Source organism: Symphalangus syndactylus, chromosome 5 (genome assembly GCF_028878055.3).
Source record: "Symphalangus syndactylus isolate Jambi chromosome 5, NHGRI_mSymSyn1-v2.1_pri, whole genome shotgun sequence".
Classification (NCBI taxonomy): Eukaryota; Metazoa; Chordata; class Mammalia; order Primates; family Hylobatidae; genus Symphalangus; species Symphalangus syndactylus.
In genome coordinates, this window is record NC_072427.2 from 151,947,366 (window position 1) to 151,969,829 (window position 22,464).

A 22,464-nucleotide genomic window follows, 5' to 3' on the forward strand; every position below is an offset into this window, starting at 1 on the left:
GAGGGATTCTTCTACAGGGTTACCTGGTCAGCTCCAAGGAGAGTTAAACCAGGAGAAAGTAGTTCAGGCTGGTATACCTCCCTATCTGTTTGTCCTTAGGGCCAGCTTAAAAGCACTATTTACACAGGTCTCCAGATTCAAAACTGTCTCCTCTTTCCGGGGGATCCACCCCGACAAACCTTCCCAAATCTCACTCGCCCATCCCATCCCCCAAAGGCAAAGATCTCAACTTCCTTCAGCCTCCTACCAGCTTGTTGACCTATTCCAGGCAAGCACAAGACCCTCGCCCTGAGAAAGTCAGCCTCCTGGCTCCAAGAGGCAGGTGGAGATAGCTTCCTTCCAGCTCTGCCGGGTCCAGGGGAAACGGAGCCTGGAAGGCCACACACTCCAAAACCACAGTCAAATCATCCCTGCACTCAGGCAACCAGAGACACTGACTCTTGCCCACGGCTATGTAGGGAGGAAGAACAGTCCTGGCCAGAACCAACATCCTCGAAGAGAAACACATACTCAAGAGACATGGCATCACACACCTACTCAGAGATACACTTTCAGAGAGCCCCTTCTCACGCAGACATATACACACACTCTGTCACTCACGTTCAACACAAACAAATACGCCCACTGGAAGCCAAGGTGAGTCACACGTGAACAGACATCACCCACACAGAGACTCAAAGCGAGGGAGACTCGCAGTCAGGTGTCACACAGACTCAACACAGATGCAGTCAGTCCGCGGGGCCTCAAGTGCCTGAGCACAACGCGGGAAATGTTCACTTTGGGGTTTGAAAGTTCTGCTCCCTGGATCGATCCACTAGTCCCCATTAGGGAACACAGCAGCTTCCCAAGCCCTGAGGTGTAGGATCTTTTGCAGGGGTCCCCCCACTTTCGCTTCGCCTTTGCACTTAAAACAGGCAGTCAGTCCGCTTACCTCCAGGTCTCTCTCTTCCAGGCTCTAAAAGGGCCCAGCAGAAAAGAGGCATGGATGCCGGGGCTCTTCTATTGCCGATGCTCTCGGTTCTGCCTCTCCGGTTCTTTCCACACCGGCCTCCCTTTCCCCCAAAGTCCCGAGTGTCCACCCCCCTTACTCGCCCCTGGAGCCGCTTCGCCTGCACCAGCCTCAGTCGCGCCGCCTCCACGTGCCTCGCTCTTCCCAGTCTCGTCCCGGGAGGGAGCTCCGCACGCACCGCGCAGACTCCTGCCCTCCGGCAAAGTCCTACCAAGTCCCCGCTCCCCAGCCTTACCGGTCCCAGGGTGCGGGAAGGTGGGATGGGTGCGCTAAGCCAGTTCCAAGGAGTCCGCCCCGAGCGCCAACTCTTCCGGCCGCGGCGATCTCTCTGCGGGGACGACAGGGCGTCAGTCAGGGCGCAGAGCCGGGCTCCGGCCGGGGCCGACGGGCGGCGCAGTGAAGGCGGGGCCGCGGGGCCAAGCCTACCCCGCGCCGACCGGCCCCGGTGCGCCCAGCGCAGCGGAGCGGAGCGCGCAGAGGGAGGAGTTTTCCCAGAATGGGACTGACGGGAAAACACGGGGATCCCTATTCCTGGAGGAGTGAGTCAACCGGGAGCGAGGAGGGGAGCGCGGGGCGGACAGGAGGGAAGCGGGAGAGGGGCAGCTAGCAGCGCCGGAGCGCGGAGAGAAGCCAGAGGTCGGGACGGAGCGCGCCAGAGCGCAGAGGTCCAAGGCGGGAACGCGGGCGGCGGAAAGAAAAGAGCAGCCGAGCACGCGGCGCGAGCGGTCGGCTGCGGCGGCGTGGGGCGCGCGGCCCCGGAGGGCGCCGGCGGGTGCGGCGGGCGCGGGCGCCTCTCACCTGGCGGGACGCGGCGGCGCCGGAGCTGCGGCCCTCCCGCCCCCTGGCCTCGAGTGTGCGAGGAGGACGCTGGAATGCGCGGAATGAGGGCTGGAATGAGACGCGCGCCGCGGCGGGAGGGAGGGAGCCGGAGGGAGTGGCGGCCGGGCCACCGGCACCTCGGGGAGGAGACTGCGCCGTACGCGGGCGGGCGAGGGGCCGGGCCGCCGGGGCGGGGCGGGGCTGGGCCGGGGCGGGCGGCGGGGGAGGGGGCCGAGGGACGGCGGGGACCCCTCCACCCGGGCCTCGGCTGCGGCCCCCACGCCCACTCGCCCTTCGATCTCTCCGCTCCGACTCTTTGCCTGCTCGTTGAGCGCCCCGCGCCCTCCCCTCCTGGCGGGGTCCCGACTCTCTTTCCCAGGAGCCGAGAGCCTTCCTCTTCGCCGGGGCGGGGCTGTCCCGGGGGCTGGGAGGTGGACGGGGCCCAGCCTCCCGCCCCGCCACCCGGCGTCCCTCCGCACGAGTCCCTGGGAGGCCGGGGAAGGGGCGGGCGCCCGGCGCGCAGGAAGGGCTGCTCCCTTCCCTGCGGCTCCCACCAAAGGACACTTGCTCCGGGGAACCAGGAAGCAGGAACTCGCGGGCTCCATTCCCAGATCCGCTGCCAGTGCCCCCTCGCTTGCCCTCCCTGGCTTTAGCTCTTTCCGTTTTTCTCTCCTGCCCCTTGGGCATCTGTAAAACGCCACTACGAGTAAACCACATGGGAGAAAGGGCACTCGGTTTGAAGTCCATGTGGCATGCCATGAGACGCCTTTTGGGCTCAGTGACTCAATGAATATTCATCTAATATGTATGATGAGTCCAGATACTGTGAGGATCAGGATCAGCCCTCAGCACCTGCCCTCAAAGAGCTCAGGGTTTAGCTGGGGAGGCCTCGGTGTATACTGCCATCGGTGAGAGTCTGGACTTCAGACCCACATGCCCAGAAGTCTCTTGTTGGGGCCGGGGGTGCTGGAAACGCTGGGCTCCTTGTTTGGAGACGCTTAGGACAAACGGGCTTAAAGCAGTGTGCAGGCAGGCAGCGCCATCATCTACCTGGCCAAGAGACTGAAACCAAAGGACTTTTGGCTTTTTCCAAAAATCAAATCCAGCCTTTTCTGGGGCATTATCACTTAGCCTTGCGTTGGGTGGTTGTCTAGATCTTATCTCCCTTGCCAAACAGAAACTTCCTTGAAGACAGTAATGTCTGATTTATCTTATCTTTCACACAGAACCAGCCTGGTTCCTGGGATAGGGAAGTGCATGATAAATGCTGCATAAATGAAAAACAATTGCTACCGTGGAAGATATTGAAAGGAAAGTCCTATCAATGCCAGAGTTGTTTCCAAGAGAGGTATTCCAAAAGTGTTTCAAGCGATGATGGCATCACTGAGCTAAGCATCCAGTCCTGCAAGGTGAAGGCGTTGCAGACGCAGCCCTCATTTGAATAGATGAATTGTGGTATTCTTGTTAAATAATGAATCATATCAAGGGTTGGTCACACCTCATGCACATGAAAAGACCAAAACACAAGGCAGCGTATCAGCACCACGTGAAGTACACACTAAGCACCAACTATTTAATTCAGCAGTCATGGGGGTCGCGGTGGCTCACACCTGTCATCTTAGCAATTTGGGAGGCCAAGGCAGGTGAATCGTTGGAGCCCAGGAGTTTGAGACCAGCCTGGGCATCATGGTGGCCTGCACCTGTAGTCCCAGCTACTCAGGAGGCTGAGGTGGGAGGATAGTTTGAGCCCAGAAAGTTGAGGCTGCAGTGAGCCGTGAATGCACCACTGCACACCAGCCTGGATGACAGAGCGAGACCCTATCTCAAAGTAATTAATAATAATTATATTAATTCAATCATTTGAGTGTTTGTTGACTTTGACACCGCACTAAGGGAAGGGGTAGGTCCCTTAAGTAGTTCCAGTCTAGGTGAGAAGACAGACAATTATGCAAAGTTCAATGGGAACCCAAGGAAAGGAACAGTGAAATCCAATTACAGTGCATTTGATCTAGCTCTTGAGGATAAATGAGGGTTTGCCAAACTGAGACTGGAAACCCCATTTAAGACACGTGGAATAGCACCTACAAAGGTGAGGCAGCCAGTCTGCTGGTGTGTTTAGTGAAGCTTTGTAAATTGGTGTGGCTGGAGAATAGAGATGTGGATAATAAGATTGAAGGAAGTGGATACCAGACTTTGAAGGTCATTGCGTGCGGTGCTGAAGATCTGGGCATCAAAAAAGACACAAGTGTGACATAATCAGCACCACCATCAAGAAGACCCTCTGGCAACAGTCTTGCAGTTGGACTGGAGACTCGGGGTGCCCTAAAACTCAAGCAGTGGTCCTGAGGTTGAGGAGGAGGGGAAGGAGCTAGGAAACAGTTCAGATCATTTGGCTGTGTAGTGAGAGGGAAAACAAAAATCGCTAACCTTTAACAGCTGAACAATGGTTGGTGTCAGTAAGTGAGATAAGAATTCAGGGCTGGCCGGGCGCGGTGGCTCACGCTTGTAATCCCAGCACTTTGGGAGGCCGAGGCGGGCGGATCACGAGGTCAGGAGAATGAGACCACGGTGAAACCCCGTCTCTACTAAAAATACAAAAAAATTAGCCGGGCGTGGTGGCGGGCGCCTGTAGTCCCAGCTACTCGGAGAGGCTGAGGCACGGGAATGGCGTGAACCCGGGAGGCGGAGCTTGCAGTGAGCCGAGATTGCACCACTGCACTCCAGCCTGGGCGACAAAGCGAGACTCCGTCTCAAAAAAAAAAAAAAAAAAAAAGAATTCAGGGCTGGGCGAGGTGGCTCATGCCTGTAATCCCAGCACTTTGGGAGGCTGAGGTGGGTGGATCATGAGGTCAGGAGTTCGAGACCAGCCTGACCAACATGGAGAAACCCCATCTCTACTAAAAATACAATATTAGCTGGGCGTAGTGGCGCATGCCTGTAATCCCAGCTACTCGGGAGGCTGAGGCAGGAGAATCACTTGAACCCGGGAGGCGGAAGTTGCAGTGAGCTGAGATCACAACATTGCATTGCAGCCTGGGCAAAAAGAACAAAACTCCGTCTCAAAAAAAAAAAAAAAAAAAAAAAAAAGAATTCAAGCAAAAGGGGAGTGGGGTGAGGTGAGTCGGAGGGGAATCCAGCCAGGTTCAGGGGATGGAGAGGAAGGCAGGACAGAGTCCAGAGTGGAAACAGGAAAACAACCCTAGTGTCACGTTCAGCGTAGACTGCTGAGAACGAACTTGGAGATCTTTATTCCCTCCAAGTCTTAACTATCCAAGACCATCAGTGATCCAAGCTGGAAAGGTGTATCTTCAGGATCTTGACTTTCTGGCCCATACCCTTACAGTCTCCTAGAGAGCTCTGGAGCTTTGGGGACCTCAGGCTTGGAGCTGTTGAGGAACGTCTAGGTAAAGGAAAGTTCACAGATCTACAAATTCTGAAGAGTTAAGGGCAAGATGATTTTCCCCACACATCAGCCCTTCCCAGGGACGTTTCCATTTCTTAAGAGACAGGACCCTAATTCACTGACCCTCAGGAATGAGTCTTTCGGTGGAAATATTTCAGCTGTCTGGATCCTACAAATGGATCCTCACTCAAGCTTGATGATGGACCGTGCAGGAGGAGGAGGGTAAGGGTGTGGGCAGGGCCAGGTGGTTTCATGTAGGGGTATTTGTGTTGGCTATATTCCAAAGTCAAAGTTAAAAATCACATTAACTGGGCACAGTGGCTCACATCAGTACTCCCAGTACTTTGGGAGGCCAAGGTTGGAGGATCTCTTGAGCCCAGGAGTTTGAGACCAGCCTGAGCAATATAATGAGACCTTAACCTCTACCAAAAAAAAAAAAAAAAATTAGCTGGGCATAGTAGCACACGCCTATAGTCCCAGCTACTGAGGAGGCTGAAGTGGGAGGCTTGTTTGAGCTCGGGAAGTTGAGGCTGCAGTGAGTCGTGACTGCACCACTGCACTCCAGCCTGGGCGACAGAGCAAGACGTCATCTCAAAAAAAAATAAATAAACCAGACACATTCATGATATAAGTGGAAAAGCAGATTCTCAAAATTATATATAGGGGCTAGGCATGGTGGCTCACACCTGTAATTCCAGCACTTTGGGAGGCTGAGACAGGCGGATCACCTGAGGTCAGGAGTTCGAGACCAGCCTTGCCAATATGGTGAAACCCCATCTCTACTAAAAATACAAAAAATTAGCCAGGCATGATGGCACACGCCTTTAGTCCCAGCAACTTGGGAGGCTGAGGCAGGAGAATCACTTGAACACAGGAGGTGAAGGTTGCAGTGAGCCTAAATCCCACCGTTGCACTCTAGCCTGGGCAGCAAGAGTGAAACTCCATCTCAAAAAATAAATAGCCGGGCGCAGTGGCTCACGCCTATGATCCCAGCACTTTGGGTGGCTGAGGCGGGTGGATCACCTGAGGTTGAGAGTTTGAGACCAGCCTGACCAACATGGAGAAACCCCATCTCTACTAAAAATAGAAAATTAGCTGGGCGTAGTGGCGCGTGCCTGTAATCCCAGCTACTCAGGAGGCTGAGGCAGGAGAATTGCTTGAACGAGGGAGGCAGAGGTTGCGGTGAGCAGAGATTGCGCCGTTGCACTCTAGCCTGGGCAACAAGAGGGAAACTCCATCTCAAAAATAAATAAATAAATAAATAAATAAATACTATGTATCGGATGACCCTGTTTTTGAAAAAAGTTGAAAAAGTATTTTAAAGGGATTATCTCTGAAAGTTTGCGAATTAAGGGGATCTAGTTTCTTGTTTTTATTCTTTTCTTTTTTTTTTTTTTTTTTAAGACAGAATTTTGCTTTTGTTGCCCAGGCTGGAGTGCAATGGCACAATCTTGGCTCACTGCAACCTCCGCCTCCCAGGTTCAAGCGATTCTCCTGTCTCAGCCTCCCCAGTAGCTGGGATTACAGGCATGCGCCACCACACCCAGCCCTATTCTTTATTTTCTATAACAAACTTGTAGTTTATAATCAGGGACAAATGTGACTAGAACTATATGTCTAACCCTTCCCTAAGTTCTCCACATCTTTGAAAAACAAAACCCTTTACACACAGGAAAATATCACATTGTGGTGCTTGCCTGGGCAGCACATATACTAAAATTGGATACTGATACAGAGAAGATTAGCACGGCCCCTGAGCTCACAAATTCGTGAAGTCTTCCATTAAAAAAAAAAAAAAGGCCGGGCGCAGTGGCTCACGCCTGTAACCCCAGTACTTTGGGAGGCTGAGGCGGGTGGATCACGAGGTCAGGAAATTGAGACCATCCTGGCTAACACGGTGAAACCTCGTCTCTACTAAAAATACAAAAAATTAGCCGGGCGTGGTGGCGGGCGCCTGTAGTCCCAGCTACTTGGGAGGCTGAGGCAGGAGAATGGAGTGAACCCGGGAGGCGGAGCTTGCAGTAAGCCCAGATTGCGCCACTGCACTCCAGCCTGGGCGACAGAGCGAGACTCCGTCTCAAAAAAAAAAAAAAAAAAAAAATTAGCCGTGTGTAGTGGCATGCACCTGTATTCCCAGCTACTGGGGAGGCTGAGGCAGAAGAATCGCTTGAACCTGGGAGGCAGAGGTTGCAGTGAGCTGACATCACAACACTGCACTCCAGCCTGGCGACAGAGTGAGGCTCCATCTCAAAAAAAAAAAAAAAAAAAAAAAAAAACGAGGCCGGGCACGGTGGCTCAAGCCTGTAATCCTAGCACTTTGGGAGGCCAAGGTGGGCAGATCATCTGAGGTCAGGAGTTCAAGACCAGCCTGGCCAACCACGGAACCCGGGAGGCGGAGTGAGCCACGATCGTGCCACTGCACTCCAGCCTGGGCGACAGAGCAAGACTTTGTCTCAAAAAAAAATGCACATTGTACACCATAAATATATACAATTTTTATTTGTTAATTATACCTTAATAAAGCTGGTGGTGGTAGCAAAGAGGTTATGTAGAATTAGAAGAACTCAATGAATAGATTCTGAGTAAACGCCGCCATATAAGTCTTCTAGACTTCTCATCGATCCACTCATTATCCTACATATTTGTTTTAACTATTGCTGACTGCCAGTTTACAAGTCTAGAAACTTTTTTCCCCCAATAAATCAAACCATTCCCACCAAACAAACAAAGAACCAACAGCTGGATTGAATGGCCTAATAGGAAACTGACAGAGTAAAGAGAGATTGTTTCCTAGCTTTTAGGTGAAAGGCAAATATTTTACCTTTTTTTTTTTTTTTGAGACAGTATCTTGCTCTGTTGCCCAGGCTGCAGTGCAGTGGTGCAATCAGGGCTCACTGCAGTCTTCACTTCCTGGGCTCAAGTGATTCTCCCACCTTAGCCTTCCAAGTAACTGAGACTACAGGTGTGCACCACTTCACTTGACTAATTAAAAAAATTTTTTTTGTAAAGACAAGATTGCCCTATATGCTCAAGCTGGTCTCAAACTCCTGGCCTCAAGCCATCTTCCTGCCTTGGACCTCCTAAGTATTGGGATTACTGGTGTGAGCCACTGTGCTGGGCCACATCTTGCTTTGGAGATTTCCCCAAAGCTGCTCCCCATACCTTGGGAAGTATTATGCAGTGACTCCTGCTGGTCAGCTGGGACTCAGGTGCTTTTTCTTTTTTAACCTCTCCATCCTATATTATTTATTTATTTTTATTTTTTTAGTAGAGATGGGGTTTTGCCATGTTGGCCAGGCTGGTCTTGAACTCTTGGCCTCAAATGATCCGCCCACCTTGGCCTCCCAAAGTCCTAGGATTACAGGTGTGAGCCACTGCACCCAGCCCATCCTATACTTCTATTTACTTTTTTCCTTAAGAGAATGTTCACTTGACATCAGCTGAACTTCATCTTGTGCTTTGAAGGACAAAACAGACCATTTCCTGTTTTGTTTTCTTTTTTTTTAATTTTAATTTTAATTTTTTTATTATACTTTTAAGTTTTAGGGTACATGTGCACAATGTGCAGGTTTGTTACATATGTATCCGTGTGCCATGTTGGTGTGCTGCACCCATTAACTCGTCATTTAGCATTAGGTATATCTCCTAATGCTGTCCCTCCCCCCTCCCCCCCCTTTTCTTTTTTTGAGACAGAGTCTCACTCTGTCGCCCAGGCTGGAGTGCAGTGGCGCGATCTTGGCTCACTACAACCTCCACCTCCCGGGTTCAAGTGATTCTCCTGCCTCACCCTCCCGAGTAGCTGGGATTATAGGTGCATGCCACCATGCCCAGCTAATTTTTTGTATTTTTAGTAGAGACGGGGTTTCACCGTGTTAGCCAGGATGGTCTCAATCTCCTGACCTTGTGATCTGCCCCTCTCAGCCTCCCAAAGTGCTAGGATTCCAGGCGTAAGCCACCATGCCCAGCCTGTTTTGTTTCTTTGAGATGGAGTCTCGCTCTGTCTCCCAGGCTGCAGTACAGTGGCGCGATCTTGGCTCACTGAAACCTCCACCTCCCGGGTTCAAGTGATTCCCCTGCCTCAGCCTCTCTAGTAGCTGGGATTACAGGCTCTCACCACCACGCCCAGCTGATTTTTGTATTTTTAGTAGAGACGGGGTTTTGCCATGTTGGCCAGGCTAGTCTCAAAACTCCTGACCTCAGGTGATCCACTCGCCTTGGCCTCCCAAAGTTCTGGGATTACAGGCTCTTGCCACCACACCCAGCTAAATTTTGTATTTTTAGTAGACAGGGGGTTTCACCATGTTGGCCAGGATGGTCTCGATCTCTTGACCTCATGATCTGCCCACCTCGGCTTCCCAAAGTGCTGGGATTACAGGCGTGAGCCACTGCGCCTGGCCTTGTTTTGTTTTGAGACTGAGTCTCGCTCTGTCACCCAAGCTGGAGTGCAGTGGCAGGATCACGGCTCACTGCAGCCTGGACCTCCCAGGCTCAAGCTATCCTCTCACCTAGGCAAAACGGATCTTTATCAAAGGATTTTTTTGTTTTTGTTTTTGTTTCCCCAACTGTCTATAGAATGAACGTAGTCAATAATTTGATAAGCATACTATTCGTTCTATTATGTCTTCATGAAAGACAAATGTAGGCCAGGCGGAGTGGCTCACAACTGTAATCCCAACATTTTGGGAGGCTGCAGCAGGAGGATCACTTGAGGCCAGGAGTTCGAGACCAGCCCAGGCAACATAGGGAGACTCCATCTCTACAAAAAATAAAAACAAAATTATCCGGGTGTCGTGGCATGTGCCTGTAGTTCCAGCTACTTGGGAGACTGAGGTGGGAAAATTGCTTGAGTCTGGGAGGTCGACGCTGCAGTGAGCCGTGATTGTATCACTGCACTCCTACCTGGCAATAGAGCAAGACCCTGTCTCAAAAAAAAAAAAAAAAAAGAAAAGAAAAGAATGAAATGTGAAAGAGAACAGGCCCTAGGTCCACTGTCTAGGGAACAGTATATGCTGTGGGCTAAATTGTGTTGCCCCAAATGTGTATGTTGAGGTCCAAACCCCTAGTACCTCAGAATGTGACTGTGTTGGAGAGAAGGCCTTTAAAGAGGTGACTAAGTTAGCATGAGGTCATTAGGGTGAGCCACAATCCAGTGTAACTCGTGTCCTCATGAAAGAGATGAGGACACAGAACACTCAGACCAAGGGATGACCATGTGAGGACACAGAGGGAGAAAGGGAGAAAGGCCTCAGAAGAAACCACACCGGCCAGCACCTGCATCCTCCACTTCCAGCCTCCAGAATTGTAAAAAATGCATTTCTGTTGTTTGAGCGCCCCAGTCTGTGGATTTTGTTATGGCAGTCCAGGCTGACTAATTCAGTGTATTTATATTTCCAAACTGAAACAAACAACAGGTTTCCATTGCACAGAGGTGGAAGCCGTCTCTGCACAATTCTCAAGCAGGGTGAAGTTCCTACAGGGGTCTTATTCTCAGCTATCCAGGAGCTTCCTGAAAAAAAGTCAAAAGGAAGGAAAGGCTTTCTCTAATCTTGTTCAGCTAAAATCTTCATCTTCAGTAATCCTGTTTGATAAAATATTCTGAAAATGAGAGTTAACTAAGTTGTGCGTGATGACCTTTTCGGGGCGTTAAACAGTCAGAGTTTAAATTCCAGCTTGGCCACCTACTGAGCCTCGGTTTCCTCATCATTCATTTTTTCACTCCACATTTATTGAATGTGTGGAAAACAGAGGAGTCTGCCTCTCAGGCTGCCTCTCAGGCTGCTACGAGTGGAACACAGGAGCAGAATTGCTAAGAAGATAGTTAGCTTGGGAACCTGAAGTTGAGATTTCCGTAGACCAACTAACATCTTCCAACACAGCTTTCTGTGATGATGAAAATGTTTTCGGCCGGGCACAGTGGAGCATGCCTGTAACCCCAGCTACTCGGGTGGCTGAGGCGCGAGAAGTCCTTAAACCCGGGAGGCAAAGGTTGAAGTGAGCTGAGATCACGTCACGGCATTCCAGCCTGAACGACAGAATGAGACTCTGTCTCAAAACAACAACAAAAACAGTTGGGCACAGTGGCTCACACCTGTAATCCCAGCACACTGAGAGACTGAGGCAGGTGAATCACGTGAGGTCAGAGGTTCGAGACCAGCCTAGCCAACATGGCAAAAACCTGTCTCTACTAAAAATACAAAAATCAGCCAGGCGTGGTGGTACACACCTGTAATCCCAGTTACTCGGGAGGCTGAGGCAGGAGAATCACTTGAACCTGGGAGGTAAAAGTTACAGTGAGCCAAGATCACGCCGCTGCACTCCGGCCAGGGCAACAGAGCAAGACTCCATCTCAAAAAAAAAGAAAAAAAGAAAAAGAAAAAGAAAAATGTTCTCCATCTGTACCATCCAATGTGGCTAGTGAGGACTTGAAATGTAGCTAGCCTGACTGAAGAACTGTATTTGAATGAATTTGAATGTAAATAGCCACATGTTGGCCAGCACAGCTGTGCACTGTCTCAGAGGGAGATGCCCAGCAACAACTGAATAACACTTGCAGAGCTTGCAAAAAAATTTGGGACTGTGGGAGAGAGCAAGTGTAAACGTGTAAAGTTATGGGAGTTACTAAATGTGAAGAATGAGAAACAAGAGAATTAAGATGACATTAGCCTGGTGTGGTGGCTAATGGGACACACCTGTTGTCCCAGCTACTTGGGAGGCTGAGGCTGGGGAGGAAAGATCGCTTCGACCCAGGAGGTTGAGGCTGCAGTGAGACATGATTGCACCATTGTACTCAGTCTGGGCAGCAAAACAAGACCATTCTCAAAAATTCATTGGCTGGGTGTGGTAGCTCACGCCTATAATCCCAGCACTTTGGGAGGCCAAGGAGGGTGGTTTATTTGAGGTCAGGAGTTCAAGACCAGCCTGGCCAACATGGTGAAACCTCATCTATACTAAAAATACAAAATTAGCCATGCGTGGTGGCACATGCCTGTAGTCCCAGCTACTCGGGGGGCTGAGACAGGAGAATCGCTTGAACCTGGGAGGCAGAGGTTGTAGTGAGCCAAGATCATGCCACTGCACTCCATCCTGGGCCACAGAGTGAGACTCTGCCTCAATAATAATAATAATAATAAATTAATTAATAGTAGTCATTTCATACGGTTTAAAACTTCTTTTTTAATGATTCCTCCTGGCCGGGCATGATGGTGGATGCCTAGAATCCCAGCACTTTGGGAAGCTGAGGTGGGAGGATCACTTGAGTCCAGGAGTCAGAGACCAGCCTAGACAACATAGTGAGGCCCCATCTCTACAACAACAAAAAAAATTACTTGGGCATGGTAGCATGTGCCTCTGGTCCCATCTACACAGGAGGCTGAGGCAGGAGGATCACTGGGGCCCAGGAGGTCAAAGCTTGACTCAGGAGATGAGTCGTGATTGTGCCACTGCATTCCACCCTGGGTGACAAAGTAAGACTCTGTCTCAAAAAAAAAAAAAAAAAAGAAAAGAAAAAGATTCCTCCCACATCTGTGTTGCCCTTCCTGTGCCCTGTCCTGCTCCTATAGTTAACCCACTTTTTAGTTTCCAGTTTTTCAGTGTTTATGCAAAAATAATAATGGGCTTGCAATTTCCCACCCTTTGTGCACAAAAGGAAGCATACTGTCTACGTGGTTCGATAGCTCACGTCTCACTGAATGGATCCTGCAGACATTTCCACATCAATCAATACAGTCTTCCTCATACTTGTTGATTCTCCACAGTATTCCATTGTGGGAAGTACCTTAGTGGGTTTTTTCCTCTTTTTTTTTTTTTTTTTGAGGCAGAGTCTCTCTCTGTTGCCCAGACTAGAGTGCAGTGGTGTGATCATGGCTCCCTGCAGTCTCGATCTCCCTAGCTCAAATGATCCTCCCATTTCAGCCTCCTGAGGAGCTGGGACTACAGGCATGTGCCACCATACCTGGCTGATTAAAAAAAAAAAATGTTGTGTTTTTTTTTTTTTTTTCTTTGTAGAAACAGGGTCTTGATATGTTGCCTAGGCTGGTCTCAAAGTCCTGGGCTCAAGCAATACTCCTGCCTGGGCCTCCTAAAGTACTGGGATTAATTACAAGCATAAGCCAACCGTGTCCAGCCTTACCTTAGTGTTTTTAACTAGCCCCCTGTAGATAGGCAATTTGCACATTAATAATGTGTGTGTGGTTTTTTTTTTTTTTTTTTTTTGAGACAGTGTCTTGCTCTGTCCTAGACTGGAGTGCAGTGGTGCAATCCTAGCGCATGTAAGCAATCCTCCTACCTCAGCCTCCCAAGTAGCTAGAAATACTGCTGGTGTGTGCCACCACACCTGGCCCAAAGATTACATTTATGTATCTCTATCTCTCTAAATAGCTGATATAGGACAGGCATGGTGGCTCACGCCTGTAATCCCAGCACTTTGGGAGGCCGAGGCGGGTGGATCACGAGGTCAGGAGATCGAGACCATTCTGGCTAACACGGTGAAACCCCATCTCTGCTAAAAAAAAATACAAAAATTAGCTGGTCGTGGTGGCAGGCGCCAGCTACTCAGGAGGCTGAGGCAGGAGAATGGCGTGAACTGGGGAGGCGGAGCTTGCAGTGAGCCGAGATCACGCCACTGCACTCCAGCCTGGGCAACAGAGCGAGACTCCAACTCAAAAAAAAAAAAAAAGAAAAAAAAATAGCTGATATAGAACAACATACAACTGACCAAAGGCAAAAATCAGGAAACCTTTTTCAAGGTCACATTTTACCTTAGCCTGATATAGTTTGTCCTAAGTATGCATCCATACTTTGGAAATGGAACTTAGACCCACCTTTTTTGTTGTTGTTGTTGTTCTTGAGACGGTCTCACTCCGTCACCCAGGCTGGAGTGCAGTGGCGCAATCTTGGCTCACTACAACCTCTGCCTCCCGAGTTCAAGTGATTTTTGTGCCTCAGCCTCCCGAGTAGCTGGGATTACAGGCGTGCGCCACCACGTCTGGCTAATTTTTGTATTTTTAGTAGAGATGGGGTTTCACCATTTTGGCCAGGCTGGTCTCAAACTCCTGACCTCAAGTGATCCGCCTGCCTCGGCCTCCCAAAGTGCTGGGATTACAGGCATGAGGCACCGCACCCACACCCGGCCTAGACACACTTTAAAAATGCTGCTCTAATTCCTAGCCCTCTTCTGCCAGTCACCCTCCTTTCTCCTCAAACCATTCTTCCTTCCTAATCTTCCTACTCCCAAACTACAGAAGAAAGAGAACTGCTGGATAATTATTCTTTTTTTTTTTTCTTTGAGATGGAGTCTCGCTCTGTCGCCCAGGCTGGAGTGCAGTGGCGTGATCTCGGCTCACCGCAAGCTCTGCCTCCCGGGTTCAGGCCATTCTCCTGCCTCAGCCTCCCGAGTAGCTGGATCTACAGGCGCCCACCACCGCACCCGGCTAATTTTTTGTATTTTTAGTAGAGATGGAGTTTCACCGTGTTAGCCAGGACAGTCTTGATCTCCTGACCTCGTGATCTGCCCGCCTCGGCCTCCCAAAGTGCTGGGATTACAGGCGTGAGCCACTGTGCCCGGCCTTGGATAATTATTCTTGAAACACTTGAGATTCATGACAAGGGGCAGAATCTGGGTAGAAAGTGCTTAACTAGATGTTAAATCCTGTGGCTTGAGAGCCCCAATATTAAACCAAAGAGGTATAGTAAAAGCTGGTGATAGACCGGGAAAAAGCCTGCCCCCACCTACGCCCCCAGCTTTACCCCGCTTTGGTCATGGCCAAAGCTGCGTTGGGGCACAGTGTCGAAGGACCTCAGGCCTGACGGACCAAAAGACAACGTACATCCAGAAAGAATCTTGGAGGCCCATTTTGTATTTGAAACACTTCAAAAATTTCCAACAACATCAGGGCTAATATTTGTATAGGCAGTTAAGTCAAGTAGAAACAGAGATGGGTACAAAGTGAGGAAAGGGAGGTAGGATCAGGGCTGGGCTAGCACTGGTGTGTGGAGTAACCTGATTAAACCATGCTGTGCTTCTGCCCTCTCCTATTGTCTCTGAAAAACCATCCAAATTTGCTTTATAAACATGTATAAGCCATTCTGTGTAACTGCGTGGCTAAGAAGATCATTGTTCTGTTAAGTTTTTTCTTAGAGACAGAGTTTCACTCTTTTGCCCAGGCTGGAGGGCAGTGGTACAATCTCGGCTCACTGCAGCCTCCTGGGCTCAAGCCATCCTCCCACCTCAGCCTCCCGAGTAGCTGGGGCTACAGGCTCCTGCCACGGTGCTTGGCTAATTTGTTTTTGTAGAGATGGGGTCTCCCTATGTTGCCCAGGCTGGTCTGGAACTTCTGGGCTCAAGCGATCCTCCCACCTTAGCCTTCCAAAGTGCTGAGATTACAGGCGTGAGCCACCATTCCCAGCTCGTTTTATTTTTAAAGAACATTAATAAAAATGATGGCCGGGCACGATGGCTCACATCTGTAATCCCAGCACTTTGGGAGGCTGAAGTGGGAGGATTGCTTGAGCCCAGGAGTTCAAGACCAGCCTGGGCAACATGATGAAACCCCATCTCTACAGAATACAAAAAAAAAAAAAAATTAGCTGGGCGTGGTGGCTCACACCTGTACGCCTGTATCCCAGCAGCTTGGGAGGCTGAAATGGAAGGATCACTTGAGCCTGGAAAGGTCAAGGCTGCAGTGAGATCATGCCACTGCACTCCAGCCTGGGTAACAGAGTGAGACCCTGCCTCAAAGTAAAAAAAGATAATATAGATATCTGCCACTATACTTAGTGTTTATTCTGTGCCGGCCAGATCCTGGGCATTTTACCTGGAATACCTTAACTCGTTTCTTTTCTTTTTTTTTTTTTTTTTTTTTGAGACGGAGTCTTGCTCTATCACCCAGGCTGGAGTGCAGTGGCCCGATCTCGGCTCACTGCAAGCTCCGCCTCCCGGGTTCACGCCATTCTCCTGCCTCAGCCTCTCCGAGTAGCTGGGATTACAGGCGCCCGCCACCACGCCCGGCTAATTTTTTTTTTTGTATTTTTAGTAGAGACGGGGTTTCACTGTGGTCTCGATCTCCTGACCTCGTGATCCGCCCGCCTCGGCCTCCCAAAGTGCTGGGATTACAAGCGTGAGCCACCGCGCCCGGCTTTTTTTTTTTTTTTTTTTTTGAGACAGAGTCTCGCTCTGTCGCCCAGGCTGGAGTGTTGTGGCACGACCTCGGCTCACTGCAAGCTCCGCCTCCCGGGTTCACGCCATTTTCCTGCCTCAGCCTCCCCAGTAGCTGGGACTACAGGCACCCGCCACCACGCCCGGCTAATTTTTTGTATTTTTAGTAGAGATGGGGTTTCACTGTGTTAGCCAGGATGGTCTTGATCTCCTGACCTCGTCATCCTCCAGCCTTGGCCTCCCAAACTCCCAAAGTGCTGGGATTACAGGCGTGAGCCACCGCGCCCGGCACCTTAACTAGTTTCTAAACTCCAGAAATATTAGTGTTCTCAGGCTTTCAGAAGACAGCCATGGTCTAACACGAGGTGCTTGGTAAATGCATGGTAATGTGGTCGGCTTGCTGTTTTCACTCAGGCCTTGTGACTTCCTCACCTGTGCGGGGTCTGCCCATTTTAACGTACTTGCAACGTGCATTCCTGGACAGTAGGTGGCGCCATGGAACCATCTACAGTTCTCACTGCACATCTTCATTTGCGGCAGCCCCAGCTTTTAGTGGATGAGGGGAGTCTATTGGTTGATAAAAAAGACTGTGAGACTTTTAAAGCATATCCATCGACAGTGATAACGAGGAGACGTAAGCAGGAAAGGAGGCAAAATGATCCAATATGCCAGTGGTCAGGAAACGTGTCTCAGGAGGTGGCACAGAAACTGGCAAATCCTTGGCATGCCCCTAGCTGGGGCCTGCGTGGGCCAGGCTAAGAGAGCTGTGGACTGAAGAGAAACAGGTGTTAGACGTGCAGACAATTCCCAGGCAGGAGCTGGAGGCTGAGGAAAAAGGCAGCTTGCAACATGCTGGAGTTTAGGAACAAGCTATGTGTGTCTTAAGAATTGCTTGTAACAGTTGCTATAAATCGACAAATGTGAACTTGGCTAATAAATCATACTTGGTAGAATAAAGAGGACATTTCTCAGTGCACGATCCTGTTTCTTCCACAATTCCGATCTCCTCTCCATGGTGCCTTCACTGAGGCAATCTGTGCTTTCCCTGAGCTCTGTGTCACCTCTCGGGCTAGCCATCCTTAGCCATGAACATGAGGTAATGAACATAAGCCATGAACATGAAGCTGTCCAGGGGTAACCAGTGAGTTCAGCTCAAAACAGGGGATGCCAGAGTGTTGTCAGCATGAATGGGGAGAAACATGTAATTCAAGAATGTAAAAGGGCACCTAGTTCAAAGCCTCTCAATCTATAAAGGAGGCACGTGGCAAATCATTGGCAGAAATAGGGTCAGAACCCAGGAAGATTTTGCCTTAGTCGAACCATCACTTTATTTCTGCACTTACAATGCTGGTCTCAAGGACGTGAATTGATGCTAGTTCATTTCTTCTATGATCTATTAAACTGATCAAAAAGAGCCTTTTGCAGGCCTGTTTTTAGACTTGTAATTGACACTTGCTGAAATCTTTCATGTCAATGCCCACCAGTATGTCCCTGATCACTAGTGTACAAAACTGTGTCACAAAGAATCTATTTGGGCCAGGCACGGTGGCTCATGCCTGTAATCCCAACACTCTGGGAGGCCAAGGGGAGAGGATCGCTTGAGCCCAGGAGTTCAAGACCAATCTGGGCAACATGGTGAAACCCTGTCTCTACCAAAAATTAAAAAATTAGTTGGGGGTGGTGGACGCCTGTAGTCCCAGCTACTCAGGAGACTGAGGTGGGAGAATGGTTTGAGCCCAGGAGGCAGAGGTTGCAGTGAGCCAAGATCACACCACTGCACTCCAGCCTGGGAAACAGAGCAGAAAAAAAGAAAAACTAGCCAGCCATGCACTTTAGCCAAAAAGAATGAAAAAGAAAATTCACGTTGTGCATGTGGAAGACTAAAAAAAAAAAAAAGGAAAAATCAAGCTGTAAGAATCGACTCCAGCTCTTGTCCTGATTTTTAGGCTCTTCTTGCTTCTTTCTATGCATTTATCACTGTGATGCTGAGAAGAGCCAGAAAGCCTAGGAAAGCTTTGTGGACACTTTTTTTTTTTTTTTTTGAGACAGAGTCGCATTCAGGCTGGAGTGCAGTGGCACAATCTTGGCTCACTGCAACCTCTGCCTTCCCAGTCCAAGTGATTCTCCTGCCTCAGCCTCCCAAGCAACTGAGATTATAGGCACCCACCACCACACCCAGGTAATTTTTGTAATTTTAGTAGAGACAGGGTTTTGCCATGTTGGCCAGACTGGTCTGGAACTCCTGACCTCAAATGATCCTCCCATCTCGGCCTCCCAAAGTGCTGGGCATGAGTCACCACACCCAGCATTTTTTTTCAATTTCTGAACATAGGGCAGCTTAAAAATGTGAAGGCTGGGGGCCGGGCGCGGTGGCTCACGCTTGTAATCCCAGCACTTTGGGAGGCCGAGGAGGGCGGATCACGAGGTCAGGAGATCGAGACCACGGTGAAACCCCGTCTCTACTAAAAATACAAAAAAATTAGCCGGGCGTGGTGGCGGGCGCCTGTAGTCCCAGCTACTCGGAGAGGCTGAGGCAGGAGAATGGCGTGAACCCGGGAGGCGGAGCTTGCGATGAGCCGAGATCACGCCACTGCACTCCAGCCTGGGCGACAGAGCGAGACTGTCTCAAAAAAATAAAAAAAAAATAAATAAATAAAAAAATGTGAAGGCTGGAGGCCGGGCACGGTGGCTCGTGCCTCTAATTCTAGCCCTTTGTAAGGCCGAGGTGGGAGGATCAGTTCAGCCCAGGAGTTTGAGCCTGAAAAATACAGTGAAACCCTGTCTCTACTTTAAAACAAAAAATTAGCCAGTCTTGGTGGCACATGCCTATAGTTCCAGCTACTCAGGAGGCTGAGGTGAGAGGATCCCTTGAGCTCACGAAGTTGAGGCTGTGGTGAGCCAAGGTCACACCACTGCACTCCAGCCTGGACAACAGGAGACCCTGTCTAAAAAAAAAAAAAAGGGAGGGGGGCGGCAGGCACAGTGGCTTACGCCTGTAGTCCCACCTACTCGGGAGGCTGAGGCAGGAGAGTTGCTTGAACCCAGGAGGCGGAGGTTGCAGTCAGCCAGTATCGCCCCACTCCACTCCAGCCTGGCAACAGAGCCAGACTCCGTCTCCAAAAAAAAAAAAAAGGCCAGGTGCGGTGACTCACACCTGTAATCCCAGCACTTTTGGAGGCCAAGGCGAGACCAGCCTGGCCAACATGGTGAAACCTCTTGTCTACTTAAAATACAAGAATTAGCTGGGTGTAGTAGCGCACGCCTGTAGTCCCAGCTTCTCAGGAGGCTGAGGCAGAAGAATTGCTGAAACCTGGGAGGCAGAGGTTGCGGTGAGCCGAGGTCATCCCCACTGCACTCTAGCCTGGGTGATAAAGCAAGACTTCGTCTCAGAAAAACAAACAAAACGTTAACACTCAGAGGCAAGCGATGGGGTCTATTTCACTATTAAATAGTTCATTTGTGTTGCCGCTGAACCAGTAAAGAATGTCAACAAGAACAAATCTGGGAAGCTGACCTGGGCAGGCATCCAAAGAATATACACTCTACCCTCTGTGGCCTTGCTAAGCTCAGCTCTTGGTCCCGTCCTCTGTCCAGACGCTCCTGGCTATCATGTGTAGAGTGTGTCTAGGTAGCCTCCGGAACACAGCCTTCTGTCTGCAGATTCCTGCTCTACATCAGGATGAAAAGTTCGTTAGTAATCACCTGGTTTTACACAACTGATGTGCTGTTACCAAAACTTTTTTTTTTTTTTTAGGCAAGGGTCTCACTCTGTGGCCCAGGGTGGTGTGCAATGGTGTGATCTCTGCTCACTGCAACCTCAGCCTCCCGGGTCCAAGCGATTCTCATGCCTCAGCCTCCTGATTAGCTGGGATTAGTCGCGCGCCACCACACCTGGCTAATTTTTTAGTAGAGACGGGGTTTTGCCATGTTGGCCAGGCTGGTCTCTAACTCCTGGCCTCAGGTGATCCGCCCGCCTCGACCTCCTAAAGTGCTGGGATTATAGGCGTGAGCCACTGCACGTGGCCCAAGATGACAATTATGATTATAGAACATGACAGTAGGAACTTCCTGAGGCATAGGACTTGCAAAGGCAGTGACACATTCGTATATAAATTAACTTTTATTTCTGTAACATATAAAAGGTATAAATAGGACTTATGTAAAAACCAATCACCTGCACACACAAATTATGTGAAATTAGTTTATATATCTCTTTAAACCAGAGGGAGGAGGAAGCAGGATGAGGTCCACCTGGCCCACCATAACTCCTTCCCCAGATGCTGTCGTGTATTAATAGCTTCTGTGGTCAACCAGGGTGATCTGCCAGGCAGTGCCTCAGGGTGGGGTCGGGGGTGGTGGTGGTGACAAAGTGTGAGGCTTCTGGGCACGGCTGTGAGGGAGGCACTTGGTGGGAAACATGCCTGAGATGGAAACAGTCTCGTCCTCACCCAGCAGGTGGGACTTGTCGGTGGGGGACAAGCCAAGGGTCCCGCAGCTCCCAGTTGGCTCTCCTTCACATGCTTATCTGATGTGGTGCAGGAACAACAGGCAGAGGTGAGAGGTCAGTCCACAGAAGGGAAGTCTGAGGGAGCAGCCGCCATGGGTATCCCACCCAACGCTGGCAAACAGTTCTGTGCGCAAGGGCTGCAGCTGAATGGTGCTGACAGTGGAGCTCACAGAGCTCCTGCATTCTCAAGGTTTGGATACATTCTGGGAAGGGTGAACTGGTTTGAGTCACATAATACGTGGAGGGGTGTAATAATCAAAAAAACGTAGCAAAACACCTTCTGTGCCTATGAGCCAGGGTTGAAAGAGCCGAGAAGAAAGTCCAAAGCTCTGCCACACGGGCCAGCAGTGCTCATGTCTGCTGGCTCATCCTCCCCAAAGCCTCTCCTGCCACCGTTTTTTTTTTTTTTTTTTAACTAAATGGTCAATACTGCCATCTCTCTTGATAATGACAAAGTGTTTGCACAGGATGCCTACAGGTGTGTGTGTCACTCCTCACTAATGGATCCAGTGATAGAGCTGTGAGAGGCACTCCTGGGTTGAAAATGAAGGCAATTATCACATTACTGTTGGTCTTGACTGAGTCACCTCTAGAGTTTATGCTTTCAGCCTTAATTGAAATGAAGACAATTATATAAAATTCTCACATAATTGATCATAAATGTGATCACAGCCGCTCTGAACTGAGATTGGTGCTGGCCAATCTGCTGTGAGGGAATGAAGAGAGGAACTGCGATGTCAGTCCCTGATTCTACTGCAAGTTTCCAAGCACAGGAAATCCCACCCTAGCAGGACAAGAATCTCCCTGTGCTTTAAATCATCTCTCACCCATGCTAAGCTGTGATCCCTCACCAAGTCTATGAAACCTGGAAAAGGAGTGAGAGTGCACGGGGTGTGTGTGTGTTTTATATGTTCAGGGATCGTCCCAAAAGGGGCAAACTATTGCTCTTCGTGTGTGTGTTTTATATATTCAGGGATCGTTCCAAAAGAGGCAAACTATTGCTCTTCGTGTGTTTTATATATTCAGGGATCGTTCCAAAAGGGGCAAACTATTGTTCTTCAAGTCCTGGGACAGGGAGGGGAAGGGGAGGCCACTGTCTGCTCCTGAAAGCTCTGTGGGGAGAAAGGCTCCCTGCCTGATTGTCCTCTCATTCACATGCCAGCTTACTGTCAAAGCTAGAAAGACCGATGCCAAAGGCCTGTACTGCGCAAAGTGGGTAGTTGTAGTCCAGTGTGAACACGTCATCTGCCACACGTCCAAACTGCATGACTATATAATCAGCTAGAAACAGAAAGAAATCAAGATGTTAGAATATAACGTGGTTGCACTAGGGGAAATCTTTTTTTTTCTTCCTTTTCTTAGATGGGGTTTTGCTTTGTCACCCAGGCTGGAGCCTAGTGGAATGACCACAGCTCACTGCAGGCTTGACCTCCCGTCCCAGGCTCAAGTGATCCTCCCACCTCAGCCTCCTGAGTAGCTGGGACTACAGGCAAGTGCCACCACGCCTGGCTAATATTTCACTTTTTGTGAAGATAGGGCCTCACTGTGTTGCTCAAGCTGGTCTCAAACACCTA

General features: G+C 49.9%; 2 protein-coding genes and 1 pseudogene across 4 annotated transcripts in view; 1 reads left to right on the forward strand and 2 right to left on the reverse strand.

The window, feature by feature from the left end:
- TEAD4 (TEA domain transcription factor 4) overlaps nt 1–1,196 on the reverse strand; it is an 89,253-nt gene extending 88,057 nt beyond the window's left edge. For both annotated transcript variants that reach the window (XM_063639916.1, XM_063639915.1), the window contains exon 1: nt 932–1,196. In XM_063639916.1, the coding sequence (XP_063495986.1) occupies nt 932–983 (52 nt within the window). In that variant the 5' untranslated portion in view covers nt 984–1,196. The remainder of the gene's footprint in view (nt 1–931) is intronic.
- Nucleotides 1,197–6,920: 5,724 nt separating this feature from the next.
- LOC129483642 (uncharacterized) lies at nt 6,921–7,020 on the forward strand (annotated as a pseudogene).
- A 13,464-nt stretch (nt 7,021–20,484) lies between these two features.
- TULP3 (TUB like protein 3) overlaps nt 20,485–22,464 on the reverse strand; it is a 56,065-nt gene continuing 54,085 nt past the window's right edge. Inside the window, exons 11-12 of one of the 2 annotated variants that reach the window (XM_055281089.2) lie at nt 22,058–22,171; nt 20,485–21,093 (exon numbers count right to left, since the gene is read on the reverse strand). In XM_055281089.2, coding sequence (XP_055137064.2) covers nt 20,897–21,093; nt 22,058–22,171 — 311 coding nt within the window. In that variant the 3' untranslated portion in view covers nt 20,485–20,896. Of the gene's footprint in view, nt 22,172–22,464 lie in introns of both variants that reach the window. The other variant, XM_063639907.1, reaches the window with a different exon arrangement.